A 20,212-nucleotide genomic window follows, 5' to 3' on the forward strand; every position below is an offset into this window, starting at 1 on the left:
TTATGTGAGGGCAACATGTGGCCTTGCAATACATTAGAGATGAAACCATGAAAAAAAAGGCTGAAATTTTGCATTAAATAGTGGATTTATTTCCCAGTGATAACTAACATGAAAATTCTCTCTTAACCTGATTGAATGACTCGAGAACAGAAAAAAGGTGACTTTAAGAAGCCTGCCTAGCATGTATTCTTAGAATCATGGAATTTGGGGAAGAGAAAACAGGGACAAGTTTCACTGCTTGCTCTTAGGGCATGATATCTCATTTATAAGAGAGCCAAGAAGAAGAGGTTTTGTGACAGTCCTGGCTGTGCTATCACTCTATATCTCTCTTTTGCCTTTTGGGTTGTCTGCTTTCCCAACTCAGCTGCTTTCTATCAAAGAATAACAAACTAAAGAACCTTGGAAATCATCTACTCTAAGCCTCCATCCAGGCAGGAATCTACTACTAAAACATCTCTGACAGATTACCATCTAGCTTCAGAAGAAGAACGTCCCTACCAATACATAAGGCAATCCATCGCAGTACAGCCGTTGTCATTAGGATTTTTTTTTAAACATAGTACCCCATTAAATCTATCTCCTTGTAATGTAAAACACTTCTTGTCTTGGTTTTTTTTTTGGAACAACTCTGTAAAATTCTTGACAGTATTTCAGTTGCTTGACTAATATACATATGGGCGGGGTGAAATGCTACTGTTTCAGTAGTATCAGACCAATTTGCCTGATCCAGTAGTAAAAAAAAAATGCTACTGATTTGGGCAAACCAGTAGTTCTGATGATCAGCTGTGCAACGATCAGCTGTGCCACATGATTTCTGTATGGCACAGCTGATTGTAGCACAGCTGATGTCGGAGCTACCAGTTCGCCTGAACCGGTAGCATTTTTTACTACTGGTTCGGGCGAATGGTGCACATGCATGCATGAAGCAAACCAGTAGCAGGCTTCAGAGCATTTCAGTCCTGCATTGGGGGGAAAATAGTTATGCCTCGCCAGAAGAGTCACTCTGTGAGGAAGATGGTTGATTTCTAAATGTGTCAACTAATAAACCAAACCAAACCAAACCAAACCAAACCAAAAAAGTAAATAATCTTCTCTAGAGTTCTTCCAACCCTCCATTGCAAGTTTTCTTTTATTTTAGCCCTTTATCATTTTAACTGTTCTTTTCTGGATATGTTCCTGTGCTTATCTTCTTTAAAATTCAGAGCCCTGGATCCGAATGAATATTTTAGGTTCTGTCTGAGCAATGCAGAATAGAATGAAATCATTATTTATCTTTACAGTATCTTGACATTGTACTTCTCTGATGCAGCCAAACATTTCCTTGCAGCTATAGGGTATAGTAGGTTCACATTCAGCAATCAAGGTTACTAGTTCTGATTTGTGTTACTGCTGTCTGGTAGGATTTCTGCCTCCATTTCCTACTCACAACTTTGATTCCTTCCAAACAAATGTTGGACTTTGTGTACATGTCCTTGTTGAAAGTCTTCCTGCTGGTTTCTGCCCATTTTCCCAGTGAAGATCCTTTAGAATTTTAATGCTCTCCTTCAAGCGCTTGCAATCCCTATTTCATTTGCAAATTTGATAGTCATATTTTCTGATTTATCATCCAAGTAATCTTTAATATTTAAATAACACAAGGCTGAGAATTGATCTCTGTAATATTAAATGGTAATTATGTATCTGTCTACTGGTATAATTGACCAGCTCAGATATTGAAATCTTCTTTACAAGAGTACTTTTATTGAATAATTTTAATTCTTAGAATTCTCATCAATAAGCATGCTGACTGGGAAAGAATACCTGGTTTGGGAAAGGATGGAGCAAAGTTTAGTTATAAACTGTAAATCTTGTGCATAAATATTCGTTCTTCCCTTTTTCCTCCACGTCCCCTGAATTTCAAATAAATCTTATTATATAGGAACAGAGATCTGTAAGTTGTATTTGTCCTTCCAGCCAAAACTGGAAATTGAATTCCAGTATTCTAACTCAATGGTTAACACTTTGGGGAAATAATGTCAAACTGGATTTTGCCTGAGAAAAGAATTCAGAAGAAAACCCATAAAAGGAAATTCAGATCCTGGACAATCTTTGTTTTGGCATGATATGAAAACTACATACAGCGGATTAAAACCAAATATTAATACTCAACTTCAAGTTAAACTTGTTGCTTTAGCTGTTTTCTTTTTTCAGATTTATGGAAAATCTATAGTTAGGGTTATGGAAGCAAAACCTAATTTATTGTGTGATAACGAACATATCCATCCCAGACTATAGAAGCAGGATTGGCTGCTATGAACCTTGTAAGGTCAGCAGGTTTTTTTTTATAGTCAGCACACTTTAATAGCCTTTCTAATCAATAGGCTTCAGTAGCTCTGATGGTTTCAAGTCTTCCAACTGCTTGTCTTTTGTTTTTCCACTGCATTGCAAAGCAAAATCTAAAAGAGGATAACCAAAACTTATTAGGGGAATCACAGCACTTTAATTCAATCCTTTATATTGGCCAGTGTCATAGAAAAAAAGGGTCAGCGGTTTTTAATCAGGTTTCCCGATTAAAATGGCCATATTGAAAAGTATTTGATTTTTATTAGCATGGGCCTCTCTTTTACCGTTTCTTCCCCTTTCATGAATTCATTTTGTATCTGGAAAGTTCTGAAAATTAACAATTCATCAATGCCTCTAGTATTTTGGATTCCTGTCTCTGAAGCCAATGGAAAATACAGACAGGATTCTAAGCCTGTTTGGCTTAAAGCTGCAACTAGAATCGTGAAAGAAACCCCATAGTGTAAACAAGCTGAAAGAGGGAACTGAGGCGACTGTCTACCAATTGCAGAGCATTCTGCTATCTCTTTGACTCACAAGAGGATCAGAAACCATAGAGAAAATATGTCAGAGTTTCTACTTAGTTTATGAAAGAATAATAGAAAGATTGCTTTGGAAACTACTACTTGCTAATTCGCTTCTGAGCTTAGTCACACCTGCTCATCCCTCCAGGCCATAATTTATACTTCAGAAATACAGATGATGACTAAAAAAAAATGACTAAAAGGAAATTAACTAAAATGTCACCATGTTTCCCTGAAAATAAAACAGGGTCTTATTTTCTTTTGACCCCCAAAATAAGTGATTGGCCTTATTTTTGGGGAGAGCTTATTATTTTTGAGGTGTAGGAGGTGGCGACGATGGTGACCTCATGGCTGCTGCTGTGTTGCAATATTTTCAGGGAGGGCTTATTTTTTTGGGGAGGGCTTATTTTAGCACATGCACTCAAAAGCCTGACTGGGCTTATTATTCAGGGAGGTCTTATTTTCAGGGAAATAGGGTAGTTTCTCATAAGAACCAAAGAGCTACCTATCAGCCTCTTGAGGTAGCCCAGATCAGGAAACAAGGTCCACAACAACACTAGATCAATATTTTTTTTTAATTGAGAGAGGTTGTAATAACAGAATCTTGCAAATGTGACTGTGTTTCTTCCCCCTTTCCTTTTTCTACTCTGGTGAGTCAGGGATGAGTCAGCCTGAGTTTCTTCTTTATAGTATCTCTCTTAGGACTTAAGAAACATTCCGTTCACTGGATCTCTACATGATGTCAGTTCATGGGTGGTTTAGATCAGAGTTGTCAAACTTGTGGCCCAGATGCATCACGCGATGGCGACGCCCATGCCCGGTTTAGCAAAGGGGGGAAAAAAGTCCCGTGATGCCGCCATGACGACACAAGTTTGACACCCCTGATTTACATAAAAGAAGTACAAATTCTTACTAGATTTGATTTTTTTTTCTCATTAGTCACATAGAAAGCAACATACCTCTGAGTCCCAAGCACTGCACTCTTGCAGGCTCTTCTAGACCACTGTCATCAATATGTAATTCAACTTCCTTCAAGTGAGCACCCTCCAGATGTGCAACCAATATAACTGAAGGATAATAGGTATAATCCATTCTGTCTGGAGACACATGCTGGTAATAAATTATATAGTTCACGATTTCTCTCTTTCTCTCCTTTAAATTACCAAGCATGCCACTTTAGAAATGGGTAATAATTTGAAGCAAGGTTGCTTGATTATGCATGCACTCTTGCTTCAGAGTTATATAAATTATTGCCAGTTAATATTAAGGCGAACACAGCCACCTCATGCAATTTCCCTCACATATTTTGCTAATGCTCTCTGAGCTTGGAACCAGAGGCAGTCTACTAAACTGAAGCTCCTATGGACACTGAGGCAACGTGGTCAGCATTCCCATAATTGGCTATTTTTATGAGGTCAGATGTTGCTTAACAGATGCTACTAGTCTAATTTGTTATACTATTGGATGACCAATGCTATTCAATTTCTTCCCCTCCTTTAGTCAAATGTACCACTTTTTTCATCTTCACTATAGCATACTGGCAGCTGCAGGAACTCCCTACTCCCATTTACTGGGTTTTCAGCTATTCACTCTGAACAAGATGATGTGGCTGGAATTTACATTTATTTCTAAATGTGTGCTGAAAAGAAAACTACTAAAGTTCTTCATATCATAATACTTTCTGGCAAAATGCTAGATTAAATATTTCCTTTCTATTAGGTGCAGTTTTAGTTCCATATCTCTTCCAAAGTCTGCTGCAGCACATTCGATCTGCATTATTAAACCAGTTTAGTTTTATAAAGTCTATATGTATAAATCTGCATAGGTGAACTTTCAGAGAATTCTTCAAATGCTTTGCCTGTTTGGTCCTTCAAAACATACATGTCCAATAATTAGCATACCTAATCAAAACATTTTGCCTTGTAGTTTAGCCTTGTTGCACATTTATTTTCACACAAATTGATGGTTTCTGATGCCTGCTCTAGCACTATGGTGGAAGAGACAGAATCACAAGCCAGTGACCTCATCATCCACTTATCCAATTTAGCTTTCCAAGCTTCTGATTGTCCTTCTTGCTTTCACAGATGAGAGGAGGCAGACTTCAAAGTGCAGAATAATAAGCTTCAAAAGCCAGTGTGGAGAAAGAAATCTGTCTAGAATGTAAGCAATTGATTGGAGGTATAGGGTTTTTTTTACAGTGGCATTTGAGGCATGCAAAACATATTGTAATCAAGCTCACATAGAAGATGTTCGGAAATGGTTTCTAGATTTTACCACTACTACAGCAGCTGAGGTGTTATGTAACCAAACATATTGTGCTTGCTGTCATGAGAAAGTTTCTTCCTGATATTCTCTGCCAGCTTGCTAGAATGTTATTCAGGGAGTTTTTCTTGTACAGGGGGGAAAATCTATCCACCTACTCCTTTAATCTGAAATTATACTACCCAAGAACATGCTTATTACTTCGTTTATTGCTCATATGATAACTTAAGCCTAAGAATGTGGATACCATAAAATATGTATTCAGGCAACGCAAGCCACAAATTGTGCTATAGCTATTTTTCAGTTCAGACTCCTTGCCCTATGCAAACAAGTTAACATGTAAACAAGTCAATTTCTCCAGGCATCCTTACTTTATATCCTCATCGTAGGCAAAGACAATGATAGCCCTGGCTCTGGGTGTATCTAGAAGCAGCTTGATAATTTTATCAAATTCGTAGGTCTTGTTTTTGCGATCCTGTGGGATTTTCAATGACTGGGCAATGCAGAGATCACCTGTTAACAGAAAAAAAAAAGAAGACAATATGCTAAAATCTGTAAATCAGAAAAAAAAAAGAAAATTGGAAGAAAAAAGTAGTTAGAGGGAAGATAGAATTAAAAAGAAAAGAATGAAAAGTGGATTTTGGCCTAGTATGGTACAGGGGATGTGGCTGTAAACTTTCGACATGCTCTATATTAAGATTTCTGGACTTACATAATTAAATCAGTTGAGTGCGTCTGATTAATCTTAAAAAAGAACCCAGTACAAATAATTGGACCCAGAATTAAGTTTTTATTATATCTCTCATTTTATTCCATCTGAGTCCTCACAAAATCTGAAAAAAAACAACAACTTCTAAGTATCTGACTGGATTTTATGTTTTCTATCTTTGGTTTTACCCATTGCTTGGATGCTTTCCTGGAAAGTCCACAGTATGGATTTGGTCCATTATATCCACTGTCGCAAAATAATAAAGAGGGGAGTCCAGGACCCTGCAGGAGAACCTGATCTCTTCCATGTCATCTAGGGGCTCAGATCTTGAATCTAGGTGGTTTGTTTTCAAGTCCCCTCTTGTGACAGATTATATACAGGACACTTTCTATCACACAGAAAGCAGTTGTCTACTCTACCTGGGATGGAGCTCCATGCTGAATGATAACGCTTGAACTATATCTCTTTAGAAACTTTTCTGACATGAAATTGAAAAATGAGAAAGTGCCGGGCTTTCAAAGAAGAAAATATGGATTTCCATGAAAATCAAACTGACATACAGTGCAAAGGAAACACTCTCAATATAAAATTCTACTCCATGATGACTGCCTCCAGGAAATTTAACTCTTTGCATGCAATAGATAACATCCTTAGGAATGATATATCTATTCCATATATCTATTCCATACTCTGTATGTCAATTCTACATCTTCCCAACAAAGAGAGCGAGTGGGAATAAATTTTAAAAAGAGAGGATATAGATTTTCATATATCCATAGATACAGATTTAGAAAATATTACGCATATTTTCCTAGAATGTAACATGTATTAACTGTGTGAAAAATATTGTATTCTATCAGTATTGTGCAACGAATATGTGGAATTTTAGCTCCTTGTTCTGCTTTGCTTCTGTTTCATCTAGACTTAAATTGAAAAGTCTTTGAAACAGCTGGCTATTCCCTGAACACCCTGCAAATAAAGAAGCCAGTCCCTTGATAAGAAATATACCTACTCTATTCCCCACCTTTGCAAATTGTTTTGAAAAAAAAATAACATGCTAGTGAAATACTACAATTGTAAAAAAAAAAACATAGACTCTAATTACAATACTTTATTTAGTACAAGGGAGAGGTGCTCAGAAAATCATACCACATAATATTTATAATCTTAGGGCTATTATTTTAAACCACAAACTAATATGCATTCTTACTAATTTCATGTGTTCAATCAATACAGCTTCCAAACCCAACTCATTGGTTTGTATTGGGGCAGTCACAACCTTCAGGCTAACTATCTCAATATGTTCCTTTGAACAGAAGAACATTCTCCTCTGAAAAAAGCCTTTATTTGAGGTTGTCCACAGGCATTCCAGTTGATTTTCTTCTGAGGTAGAACCCACAATCTTGAAACACAAACATTCCATTTTTTTTACTTGGAGACAATTGAAGAGTCCCAATGAAGATTCAGGGTCAATTGCCTTTCCACTGATGGGACCTAACTACAATGCTTACTTCCCATTCCCATGACTCTCCCTACTTCACTTGCTTGTATTGTTTCTGGCTTTTTAAATTCAGACTGCTTTCTTTCTTTTTTCTTGCTACAAACATAGGCAGAAACAGAGGTTATGAGAGTGCAGACTGGAGGCTGATTTCTTTGCTGATTAATGGCTGAGATGGTGGAAATGCAAGTTAACTCAGGCTGTCTGCATATAGTAAATTAAATTGGAGGCTCTTCTGAGAATGCCTCTAGGAGTATATCACAGAAGGATAGCAAAAGTGCTTAGATTTATATACCGCTTCACGGTGCTTTACAGCCCTCTATACGTGGTTTACGAGTCAGCATATTGCCCCCAAGAATCACTTTACCCACCAAAGAAGGATGGAAGGCTGAGTCAATCTTGAGCCTGGTGAGATTTGAACTGTCAAATTGCAGGCAGCCAGCAGTCAGCAGAAGTAGCCTGCAGAACTGCACTATAACCACTATGCCACCGTGGCTCATTTATAAAGAAGCTCAAAAGTGGGTGGTACAAAATCATATATGTCATTCTGAGAAGAGTGACATTAAATTAACAGCAATGCAAAATCATTGAATAATCACCCCTGCACCTACTTTTACAAAACTTCAACATATTAATCTAATATTGGATGGGTACTTGAAATATCTGTGAATACTATACAGACAACATTCTGCAAATTACATATTTTTTTTCTTTTAAGATCCTCTAATTTATTCTGAGAGAAGTCACCGTTTGATGAATTTTGCCAATATTTTCATTTTTACCTAACAATACACTGGATTTTATTCTAATGACTTGACTGTCGCAACCAGGAAACATTTGGATTGTAACATAAGGTATATTAATAACACAGCAAAGATCTAAGGTGACTGTGACACCTTCTTGTTGAGACTCTGCTCAATGGGTATGGTGTTAAAGCATCAGAGTGATCCTTAAAAGAAGGGGCGGGAGTATAGCAAAAATATATTTCCCCAAACAATATTGTGAAAATTGCCTGACTTTATAGTTACTACTTTTCCCTGTGGCTCAAGTCTCTTTGGCAGACAGATCCAATTGCTTCTGAATTGGTCTAGTCATTTATATTCCCAACACTCTCTCCCCCTGGCTATACTTACAGGTAGCAGAGAAACAAAAACATTTAACCTGAAATGTCCCAGAACGGGCAACCAAAGCATAAAAATGCAGCAAGACTTTCTTCACATGGTTATCCTGGCAACACAAGGTTGTATTCTTGAGGGCCTTACAGTAGGATAATGCCATTTTCAAGCAGTAACTATGCAACACGCTCACTGTGGAACACAAAATGTCAGATAGCTTATAAAAAGTAGTGACACAAGAGAAGAATGGGAAGATCAAGAGGTAGAAGACAAGGAGGGTGGGGGAGAAGAAAACATGTATCAGCTGGTGGTTGCATTTGATTCAAATAAATTAGATAGAGGGTCAGAAAGGGTCAGAAACTCTATTTAATAGGGGGAAACGCAAAGGGAGAAAAAGAAAAGCATAGTCTTATGCATGGGCATGAAACATCTGGCTAAGGAAGAGTATATGGGAAAATAATCTTGGTTGTATATTTAAAAATGAAGGCGGGTTGCTCCCGGTTCGCCCAGTTTGGCCAAACCGGTACTGGCTTTTTTGCATGGGTTGCAGAGTCAGCAGTGATCCAGGCTTGCCATGCTCCCAAACTGATTCCTCGCCATTGCTGATGTTGCCGCCATCTTGTTTTGTAGTGAGCACGCATGCACAGTTCACTGTAAATTGTTCTGTGCATGCGTGAAGAACAATTTACATTGAACTATGAACGTACGCACAAAACACGCCCACACAAAATGCGCATGAAGCCAACTGGTAGTAAAACCTGCAGCAACCCACCCCTGGTTCAGATGTAATCTGCATTGGTCAGAATTCACCTGAAGAACACAGCCACAGTTTGGGGCGCTGCACTTTCAAAAGATTCAGAGAAACTGGGACAGGTATGAAGAAAGCTGATGAGAATAATGAGGGGATTAGGAATTGAGTGGGGATGTTTGAGGAAATTGGTGTGTTCTACCTTGAGATTAACTGACTATGGGGTGGAGATATTAGAGCTCCCCAAGAAGGAGTCACTGAATAAATCTTCTCTAACATAACTGTACATGACATGGACTAAGGGGAGTCAAATTCCAATTAAATGCCACAGAAGCACTTCCAATAGTAGAAGCAGTCTGGCAGGGTACCAATCACCAAGTGAGATGATAAGTTCCCCTTCAAACCTAGGCTGGACAACAATTTATCAAGGAAGCTTTAATCTGGATTCCTACAATAAATCTCCACAGAAACTACTGGATTGTTCCTTCTGTTTTTTTTTTAATATATATTTTTCATGCCCATACCATCACACAAAATTGTGCCCACTGTCTGAAAAGGTTGTTGATCCTAATTTACACTATAATGAAACTGTCAAGTTAGTTACTATATGGTCAAGAGTGTCTGACTTAAGTTATATAGACCAAATAAATAAGATGGGATGGAGACAAGTTTACCATGACTTTCTTTTCTAGGCACTTCTAAGAGTATTCCTGATGCACAATTAATTTACCCTCCTCAAATCTTTTGTCATCCGCTGAAGTAAACTTAATGTGCTATAGCATTCCAAAAGCTCCACTACTTTGTTATTGCTGTATTTTCTATGTTCTGTATTAAGTTAGTAACATAGGCAGTTGTATTCACTGGTATATGATTGATAGAAGAAGAAGAAGATGGACTCAATTTATAGTATTTGTTGTGAGAAAATTGCTTCTTTTAAATTAGGAATCAAAAAGATTGGAGATTGATGCAACCAAGTATATTTTGCTGGAATGTACAGAAGACAGGGAACATTGTGGTCCCCAGCAAACAACTGTCGAAAAGCCCCAAGGTTGCAGATTATATATGGTTTGTTACATTACATAGGAAAGATTTTAAAAATTGTAAATCATAGTATGACCTCTACATGGGGACATCTCTAATTAAATAAATGGGATGACCTTACAATGACAAACTTGCATTCCTTCATTCCACCAAGATTATATACTGCTAGATATTATAATTTAATTCAATAAATATTAGAGGTTAGTGTATCCATATACTGCTTCTTTTCATACAATTAGTTTCACACTCTAAAAAAGGACAGCAATCTCGTTTCTCTTCCTTGTATCCATCAAGGATACATAATAATAAAATCTCTTGCCTTTTCCTTCTCTATGTGATTTTATTACAGTTAAATGGTACAACCATATGCAAACTTTTTCTAAGTACTGAATAAAGTTTTACCAGAGTAAAATCATATAGTTTGAGTTGAGCACAGAGGTGGGTTGCTCCTGGTTCGGATTGGTTTAGCTGAACTGGTAGTGGTAATTGGGCGTGGGTCGCTGAACTGGTAGTGGCTGGCCATGCCCCTGAACTGTCCCCCTCTGACGCCCACCCTGCCTCACCTTCACCATGTGCATCCACAGAACTGCCTCCTCCTGCCTACACAGGTAAACATTTGTGCTAGCCTAGCCCCCCTCCCCACTGGCCAGTGTTTCCCAAAGTGTCTGCCATTGCAACCATCGCAGGGACAGGGTAGCATGCTGGAGAGAGCAGCGGTGTCAGGAAAGGGCAGCATCCCAAGTCCCAGAGCGAGAAATGGTAAGAGACTCCGCCCTTGCTCTTCGTTTGCTCCCCACTGGAAATTAGTTTGGATCTGGGGCCTGCTAAGGAGCCGCTCAGCTTCATCAAATTTCTGCAATGGGTAAGTTGAACAGTGGTGATGGGAGGCACCCAGCCAAGCAAGGCCCAGGCGGGCTGCAGAGCCTAGAAGGAATTGAAGTGTTCAACTTTGCAGCCCAGAGGTGACACCTGTGTTTAAATCTGGCGGGCAAGTGGGGGAGGAGAATACAATGGAAAGGAAGGGTGGGAGATAGGAAAAAGAGGCACTGGACTGTGCAAGCAGGACAGGAGGGAGGGAGGATAGTTCACCCAATCTTGGCTCAGGACAAGGGGGGGAGGAGGAACTGGCTGCAACCCCCCCAAACACCCCCAGTTGCAGTAGGGACCATGGGATATCACAGAGTCCAGATGTCAGAACTCTCCCAGCCCAAACCAGGAAGAAAGCACAGGAGACGCAGTTGGCGAAATCTCCAGTCTTTACTTCTCTTGCAATGGTTGGAGCAACAAGGAACCGAGTGAAGGTAAACACACCAAACATGTGCAAAGTCAGCACTGGGAGCTGCATTTTATGGCCTGGGCTTAGGCTTTGCCCGTGGCCAGGTGACCATGCCTGCCACACATAGCCGGCATCCACCCGTGAGTCAGAAAAGTCAGTAAAGTCTAGCAGGATCTAGGAAGCCTCAGTATGTCGGTAGATAAGCACTGTTGGCATCTGCAGGCTCTCACTTTGCTCACCAACATGGGCCTGATGATTGGCCACCCCCTGGCCACGTTCCAGACTCCACAGCTGATGCTGCTGTGCATTGTGCTGCCACCTGTAAAAAGCTGAGGATCGGTTGGTGTGGGCAGCGGGGGGCCATCCATCTTTTGTCTTCCATTTTCATGCCTTCAGGTGGAGCAGATCACAGAGCCAGGATGTCATGCTGGGCCTGCTTCCCTCCACCCGAAGACACAAAAATGGAACACAAAAGGAGGAAACCAGGGGCGGGGTGGCAACATGTGCATTATTGGAAGATCTAAAGGCTCATGTTGGGGTGAAAGATTGTCATAAACAATATCCATGTAGTTGTTAAGAGTTGACACCAACTTGATTGTATATAATCAATCAAGCAATCAGAAAAGATGCTATCAGTCACTGTGTGTGTGTGTGTTTGTGTGTGTGTGTGTATGTGTGTATGTGTGTGTGTACTTGGCCTAACTTGGCTCTTCTCCAACGATGTCTACTCGGCATAGGAACCCAAATGAAAGAATCTACAACTGAAAGCCTTTCAGACTTTGTTCCAATTTATCCAATGAGGTGCTCACCTCTCTGGGGAATTGATTTTATGGTTGAACAACCTTTTAGGCTTTCTGAAACTTAATCTACTATTCCATGCCCTGAACAAAAGACAAATGGCTTTGACTTCTGTCTGGTATGCTTTTAAGTATTTAAAAAGGGCTACCATATCCTTTCTCAATTATTTTTCTCAAAGGCAAATAGCCTCATTGTTCTTTAGAGGGTCCAGATTCTAATCCTCTAATGAACTGTTGATGTTCTTTTCTGCATCTATTCCAGTTTCTACTAATTCTTCCCAAAGTCTGGTGTAATCAAAGTGAAGTCTAACCAAAACAAAATAAAGTGGAATGATTATTTTCCAACATTTTGAAATTAAGACTTTTCTTGATGCAAGTTAATTTCTAGTTGCATTTTTTTGCCTCTACATTCCCTTCAGATTAATATTCAGTTCATATCAACTACTATTCCATATGCTGTAAAAAAAAACACCACAAGTATTATTACTATATCAGGTAGCTTCACTTATTATCTCCCAAATCATTTAGGTTAATTACTCCTAATTGAAGAATTTAGAAGGATTGAAACAAAGGACAGGAAAAAAAATCCATACTGAACAATGAAATGAAAGAGGGAGAGAAAAACTGTTTATTCTTAATTTGCCATAACAGTGCTATATTGCTAGCATGGGAAGATGTATGAGATAAAATTGCATTGCAATGATTGCAACAAAATATGGGTTTTTATTACAGTTTCATAATAAATATGAGTATAATGTGCATTTCAAGCATAATTTATTTTCATATAAAATTTCTATGCAGAATGAGAATTAAGATTCCTTTGGAATGTGTTCATATGGGTTACTTTATTTTAAATGTGCCTGTCTATTGATTGGCTGGTTTGTCTGTGTTTATTCCCCCAGCTCTAAAACAAAATTAAACAGAAGCATAGTGTGTAAATTGGCAAAGAAACTAAAAATGTCTAGCACAGATGAGTTAATTAAGAACTTTATTCTATTAAAGTTGTCACTGTAATTCTGGTGCATTTTTAATGTGGTTCCCCAGTGCATTTTATCACCTCAAAGCCTTGCTTTTATTATGACAGTTAAATCAAGCATCCTTAATATACCAAAATCAAGGCAGCCACTGGAAGACTAAATTGAATGCTAAGAATGGTGTAAATGATAATTATCGAAGTGATGAAAAAGACAGAATAGCTTTTCTTGATGTGTTGATTCGGATCTAAAAATAGACTTTACCAAACCTCTTAACTTGTCAACTATGATCATGAATGTTCCAGCTACATTTAATGATGTGATCCTTGTTCTAAGGTTCATAGTGGCTTGTTGCAAAATGTCTCCTACAGAGGAAAAGAGTTCTAAAGGACTGGCATAAACATAGTAAGACTGTCTAAAAAGCTATGGGACTGAGATTTTGGCTGCATTAGGATTCCTTTAAGGAATTATTTAAAGAACTATCTGAACTCTAGAAAGACTCTATAAAGAGTGCAGAGAAGAGCAACGAAGATAATTAGGGGACTGGAGACTAAAACATATGAAGATCGGTTGCAGGAACTGGGTATGTCTAGTTTAATGAAAAGAAGGACTAGGGGAGACATGATAGCAGTGTTCCAATATCTCAGGGGTTGCCACAAAGAAGAGGGAGTCAAACTATTCTCCAAGGCACCTGAGGGCAGGACAAGAAGCAATGAGGAGAGAAGCAACTAATCAAGGTGAGAAGCAACTTAGAACTGAGGAGAAACTTCCTGACAGTTAGAACAATTAATCAGTGGAACAGATTGCCTTCAGAAGTTGTGAATGCCCCAACACTGGAAGTCTTTAAGAAGATGTTGGATAGCCATTTGCCTGATGTGGTGCAAGGTTTCCTCCCTGGGGGGGGGGGGGGTTGGACTAGAAGACCTCCAATGTCCCTTCCAACTCTGCTATTGCTATCTTCCCAGTGATTACTTTGGAGCAAGTTCTACAGTAGAAACAATGGAAATTAATTAAATGTTGTTTACTTTCCCTTCTTGCCCCCTGAGTTCTTCTCTGCTTGAGTAGGCTCCTAAGGCACATTCCCTGGTACTTTGGCATAATTCATGCATGTTTTCTCTGAGCTCAGGTGAAACTTTGTCCTGTCCAATCCATTTTCCCAGACCATAATATTATCCTTATGCATAGCACCCAGGAAAACACCTGGTTCTTTGTGCAGTTTTAGTTTCCCTTCAAAGAACTGCATGTGTTCACATTCTAGTGTAAGTTAGAAAATAACATTGAAAAGAAGATAACCTTAGAAACTATAGTAACTAATTGAAAGCTGATGTCGCTTTTTTATACTCTAATACAATGTTTCACAACCTGTGGTCAGCGGAACCCCGGAGGGGTCCCCGAAGGCTTTAACAATGTTATGATTTATATCTTGAGTTATGTCTTGGGGTCCATGGCCATGATCCATGATCACAGAAGGTATTTAAAGAAGTCCATGGTGAAGAAAAGGTTGAGAACCACTATTCTAATGCATTATTGTGTTTGTAGCACCATCCCTATTCCAACCCAATCGTCACTTCACTAAAAATGAATTATGTTGCTGTATCCAATGAAAATAGGGGACTGGAGGCTAAAACATATGAAAAAGGGTTGCAGTAATTGGATATGTCTAGCTTAATGAAAAGAAAGAAAAGAGGTGGGATGATAGCTGTGTTCCAATAACTAAGGGGCTGCCACAAAGAAGAGGGGTCAACCTATTCTCCAAAGTACATGAAGGCAGAACAAGAAGCAATGGATAGAAACTAATCAAGGAGAAAAGCAACCTAGAACTAGGGAAGAATTTCCTGACAGCACAATTAATCAGTGGAATGACTTGCCTCCAGAAGTTGTGAATGTCCCAACACTGGGTTTTTAAAGAAGAGATTGAGCAACCGTTTGTCTGAGGGTTTTCTGCCTGAGCAGGGGATTGGACTAGAAGACCTCCAAGGTCCCTTCCATCTATGTTATTTTGTTATTCTGAAATGTTTGTTCACATATCCAATCGTATAATTTTTCTAATTTGCCCAACTCTGTATAGAGGACTGTCATTTTTACTGTAGATTTGCTTTTGCTGTTCCATTTCTATGATAAACCATCTGTACTTCAGCAGAAGAATGTTTCTGATTCCCATTACTAAAGGACTCTGTGGGGAAAAGCCACAGATGGGAATGTGATTATTTTGCAAATAGCTAATCAGGAAGTGATTCCCACGGGTGGAGAATGAGTGCTTACAGGTATAGGGCATGGGCTATATGATTAAAGGGTGTGATTAAACCATAGCAATAAAAATAAAACAGTATATAGCTGCAAAAGATTGATTATGAAAAACATTAAAAAAGAGAATAAGAGAATAAAGTATCAGTTGCCTTGTCAGTTGCCTTTGAGAGCAATTCACTGTTTACTCAAGGGAGTAGACAGAGGTCACCTCATTCTTCCTATGTTTGATTAGCAGTCATTACTTGGAATTATTGGTTGCAACTGACTCCTGAACAATACCTTCCCATGCTGATTTGGTCTGTTGCCCAAAGCAATTTCTGGTGATCTCTGCATGCTAGGAGAATGTTATATTCCGTGACATTGTTTTATTTTTCTGAACTGTTTCTTGGAATGCCACACTGTAATTATGGGATTTTTCAGAGCTTTCCCTTTCAGTCAAATATTTTCCCTCAGTCCTAATGCTAGCCTTTTTCAAATTGTATCAATCAATCAATCAATCAATCAATCATCAATCAATCAATCAAATCTTTACTATGGTCATAAAGCAGCATAAAGTAGGTGGAATACAGTTAATCACAAAGTCTCAAAATATATAAAAAAATATAAAATGCTAGAAGATGTATTAAAATAAAATATATTACCAAAATGTCTAAAAGAATCTAAAAGGGGGGATAGGAGTGTTAGATCAATGTAGGAGGAACATGAAGGTTACTATGTGGAAGGCTGTATCTATCAAATCACAGAACATTTTAGTTTGGCAAACTAGATGCTCATTAAGACTATTTTATAGCACAGGTCATCTGGTGAATTTTAAGTGCGGCACCACAGGACCTGACAGCACTGTATATTGTATCAGGGTTGATATCTGAAAGCAGCAGGGAGGTGTAGAATTCCTGTGTGCACCCTAGGTATTTGTGCATAATATTGAAATGAGACTAGAACAGATGTCTCTGTAATATAGGCACTGGATAAGCACAAGCTCTGTTGTTTCTGCGTGTCCAGAGTGTTTAGGTACTTCAAGTTTAATTAAGATCCCATGGGGGAGACAGAGTATCTGTTGGGTTAACTAGCATGAAGGTTGGGGTCCTGGCTAGATCCAAATGGCTCTCTGTGCCAGCTACACACTGTTTAATAAGTGCTTTGGTCTCATCTACTCCATGCCCAGCAGAAGACCTAGAATCCAAGAATGAGATTTTGGTTGCCACCACCTTTTTCTATGTGGATTAGAAATCATTGCTCAAAATTGATTGGGCACAACTAAGGGGAGAAAATGATAGTCTGAGCCAGTAATTGAGGATAGTCATTCACTCTAGCCTCTACTTTCATAAGGCCTGTTTCTAATCTCAGGGAAGCATTGGAAATATACTTTAGGGCTTGAAGGGGTAATCTTAGAAAATTGGATTGTATAAACTTTAATGGTACAAAATAAAGGAGGGGCCCTCCTAGGTACCATACAGAGGCTGGCTATTAGCTTGACTTTGAATAGTTTGAGTGTGCAGGTATATAGTGGCCACTTCTTATCTTGAAGATTTAAGGATGGCAGATGAGCTCATCTGGGCATTTTAGTCCCCGTGAGTTTCCCTACTGCTGCAGAAGGGGGGACAACCTTGTCAGGGTTTGTTGCAGAAATCAAATCCAGAAAGCAAACACAGGTAACTGATTTATCAGGATTCATTAACTTCTCTTTATATACATATAGCACATGAGACATATACGTACACAATACCAAGAGTGGATCTTCCAACGTGGTAGAGAGGAGTTCAGTTCAGCAGGCTAGTTTTTGTTGTCGATGCAGACCAAGAGCTATAGCACAGAACTAAGCCATGCCCAGGCTCCAAAATGTTTCAGCTCCCATTGGCTGACCTTATTACTAAGCCCTATTCCAGTTCATTAATATACTGTATCTACTCTGACAAACTTCCAGGTATTTGAGACAAGAGGCAAGCTTATTCTTGTGGCCATCTATCCTCCAGGTGTAGTTCTTGGGCATTTTAGAAAATGCTGTGATTTTTTTTTAAAATAATTGAATTCTATCTGATCTTCCTTGCAGTATTGTATTAGTGCTTTTCAAGTTGAAAGCACAAAGGTTTATTGTTAATGTTAAGGTTTGATTTTTTTTAAAAAAAAAATTATTTGCAAATAATAAATAAGTAGCCAATGAGTTTGCATCCCTTAAGGCAAGCAAAATTCAATTAGTCAAAAAAAAAGGTGGGGGTGAGAAGAGGAGAGAGAGGGAGGAATGGAGGGAGGGAGGTAGAAAAGGAGGGAAGGAGAGAACATAATGACAAAGCAGCAGGCTGCCTGTCTACATTGTACAGAAAACCAGCTGCAATATTTTCCAATGACTTTAGAGCACAGCATGGATTTGAATGTCTAAAACAGCAGACAGAACCAGGGAAAGAAAGGGTTTTATTGCCTAAGAAGGTTGTTGACCCCTAATTTACACTGTAATGAAATTGTCAAAGTAGTTATGTTCAAGAGTACCTGACTTAACCAAAGTCCTTCAACATGAATTGTTCCTGTTGAGAATTTGGTATAATCCCTGTTAGCTACCTGTTTTATTCCAATCTCTGTAATTGCAGATATTTATTGATCATAATTACTATTATATCTATGTTGATGGAGTTATCTGCATTGATTATTCCTATTAAATGCATACAAGATTCTTGAGCATAAATGAAGGTTTATTGGAAAATAATAGGAGGTGGAAAAAGAAAAAGTGGATGTCGGTAGTTTCATACAAAGCAGCTGTAGAGAAATGAGGTCAACTGGAAATGCAAACTTCAAGACAGCTAGAAAGGCTGTCAGTAAAGAGTAACAGCAAAATCTCCAAAAGAATGGAGATTAGAAGCTAAAGAACTTGCTGAAAACTATAAAAGGTTAACAATATAAGCAGTAGCCGGATGAGTCCTAGGAAAGATCTATGCTGACCAAGATGAGGCAGACTTTTGACTTATGTAGAAATCTATCATGCTCAAAGGGAAAAGCTCTATTGATACAAGTGGGAAACTTTTTTAATATATATTATTTATTATTTATTTTATTTATTTATTCACATTTCTAAACCGCCCCCTCTCCCAAAAAGGGACTCGGGGCGGTGTACAGTCCACAATAAATCACAGATAAAATACAAATATAAATAGAACTATAAATATATGTATGTATGTGGAGGAGGTTAAAATTAAGAGTACTGTACAGAGGAATAAATATGAGGCTGAAAGCCCTAAAAACAATTAAAACTAAAACATTACCCTTAAAATAACCAGATGAGAATATACTACCAGGAGTTCATAGATGTAACATTTATAATCATGCCAGGCCAGCTAGTCGGAACAGGTGAGTCTTCAATTTTTGTCGGAAGGAGCGGAAGTCCGATGTGGTTCTAATGTTGGGGGGGAGGTCATTCCAGAGGGTTGGGCCCATCACAGAGAAGGCTCTACTCCTTGGCGCCGCCCGCTGGCATTGCCTAGTGGACGGCACTTGGAGAAGGCCCTCCCTGTGAGAGCGGATTGGCCACAGGGATGTATGTGGGAGGATGCGATCCCGCAAGTAACTAGGTCCTGAGCCATGGAGCGCTTTAAAGATAGTAATCAGGACCTTGAAACGCACCCGAAAAACCACAGGTAGCCAGTGCAGCTCGCGCAGGAGCGGTGTTACGTGGGAGTATCTAGACCTCCCCATGATAACCCGCGCGGCCGCGTTCTGGACTAGCTGCAGTCTCCGGGCGCGTCCCAAGGGAAGCCCCATGTAGAGAGCATTACAGTAATCTAGGCGAGACGTCACCAGTGCATGAGTGACTGTGCGTAGGGCATCCCGGTCCAGTAGGGGGCGCAATTGGTGCACCAGGCGAACCTGGTGGAACGCCCCCCTTGCCACGGCTGCCACATGGTCATCCATTGACAGCCGGGCATCTAGGAGGATGCCCAAATTGATATATTGTGTCACAACCCCTGGTATGCCCAAATATGGGAGGGAACTCATTGTTTCCTTTTGTCTGTCTTTCGGCTCACTCCAGGAGACCATCCAGGCAGAAAACCATATTTTTAATGTTGCCTTTGTTATATTTGTGTTGTATTTGTGCTGATAAATAAAGTCTCCCTTTATTTATTTATCAGCACAAATACAACACACACACACACACACACACACACACACGTGTGTGTGTGTGCAGGTCTTCGGGTCTTTTCCCATGTAAGATTGAGAGTATTTTGGTGATTTTTCGACGAGGTCCCACTCACCATTTGGATATGTTATATACTGTTTGTTTAATGAATTGCTGTGGAAGGGGGTTGGGAAGACTAGAAAAACACTAGTCTGTGGAGTTTTTTGGTGTGTGTGTCTGTCTTGTGGGAGGTTTCTGTTTCGGCTCTCCAGAGGGCTAGTTGTTTGGATTTGTCCCAGAGTGCTGGGTGGATTTTGTTGCTTAGTTTGAGATGAAGAGTGAGTAGGTCTCTGTTGGTTTGGTCTGCTAGGAATCTTTTCCTGTGGAGTTCATTTCTCCATATACCCCCACCAATATTTATAGAGAAACAGCAGTTCCAATCACGCATTGCTCGCACAAGCACGAAGCCAAAGGCACAAGCCTGAAGATGGTGAGTAGGACCTCGTCGAAATGTCACCAAGATACTCTCAATCTTACATGGGAAAAGACCCGCCAAGACCTGCATATAAACTATTTAGCTTTCATCAGCTAGCCATACCC

General features: G+C 39.3%; 1 protein-coding gene across 2 annotated transcripts in view; it reads right to left on the reverse strand.

Annotated features, from left to right (window-relative positions):
* GRM7 (glutamate metabotropic receptor 7) overlaps nt 1–20,212 on the reverse strand; it is a 562,205-nt gene that overhangs the window by 246,556 nt on the left and 295,437 nt on the right. For both annotated transcript variants that reach the window (XM_081966278.1, XM_081966277.1), the window contains exon 3: nt 5,477–5,618. In XM_081966278.1, the coding sequence (XP_081822404.1) occupies nt 5,477–5,618 (142 nt within the window). The remainder of the gene's footprint in view (nt 1–5,476; nt 5,619–20,212) is intronic.

This window comes from Natrix helvetica, assembly GCF_964273705.1.
Source record: "Natrix helvetica genome assembly, chromosome: 1".
In the NCBI taxonomy this organism is placed as follows: domain Eukaryota; kingdom Metazoa; phylum Chordata; class Lepidosauria; order Squamata; family Natricidae; genus Natrix; species Natrix helvetica.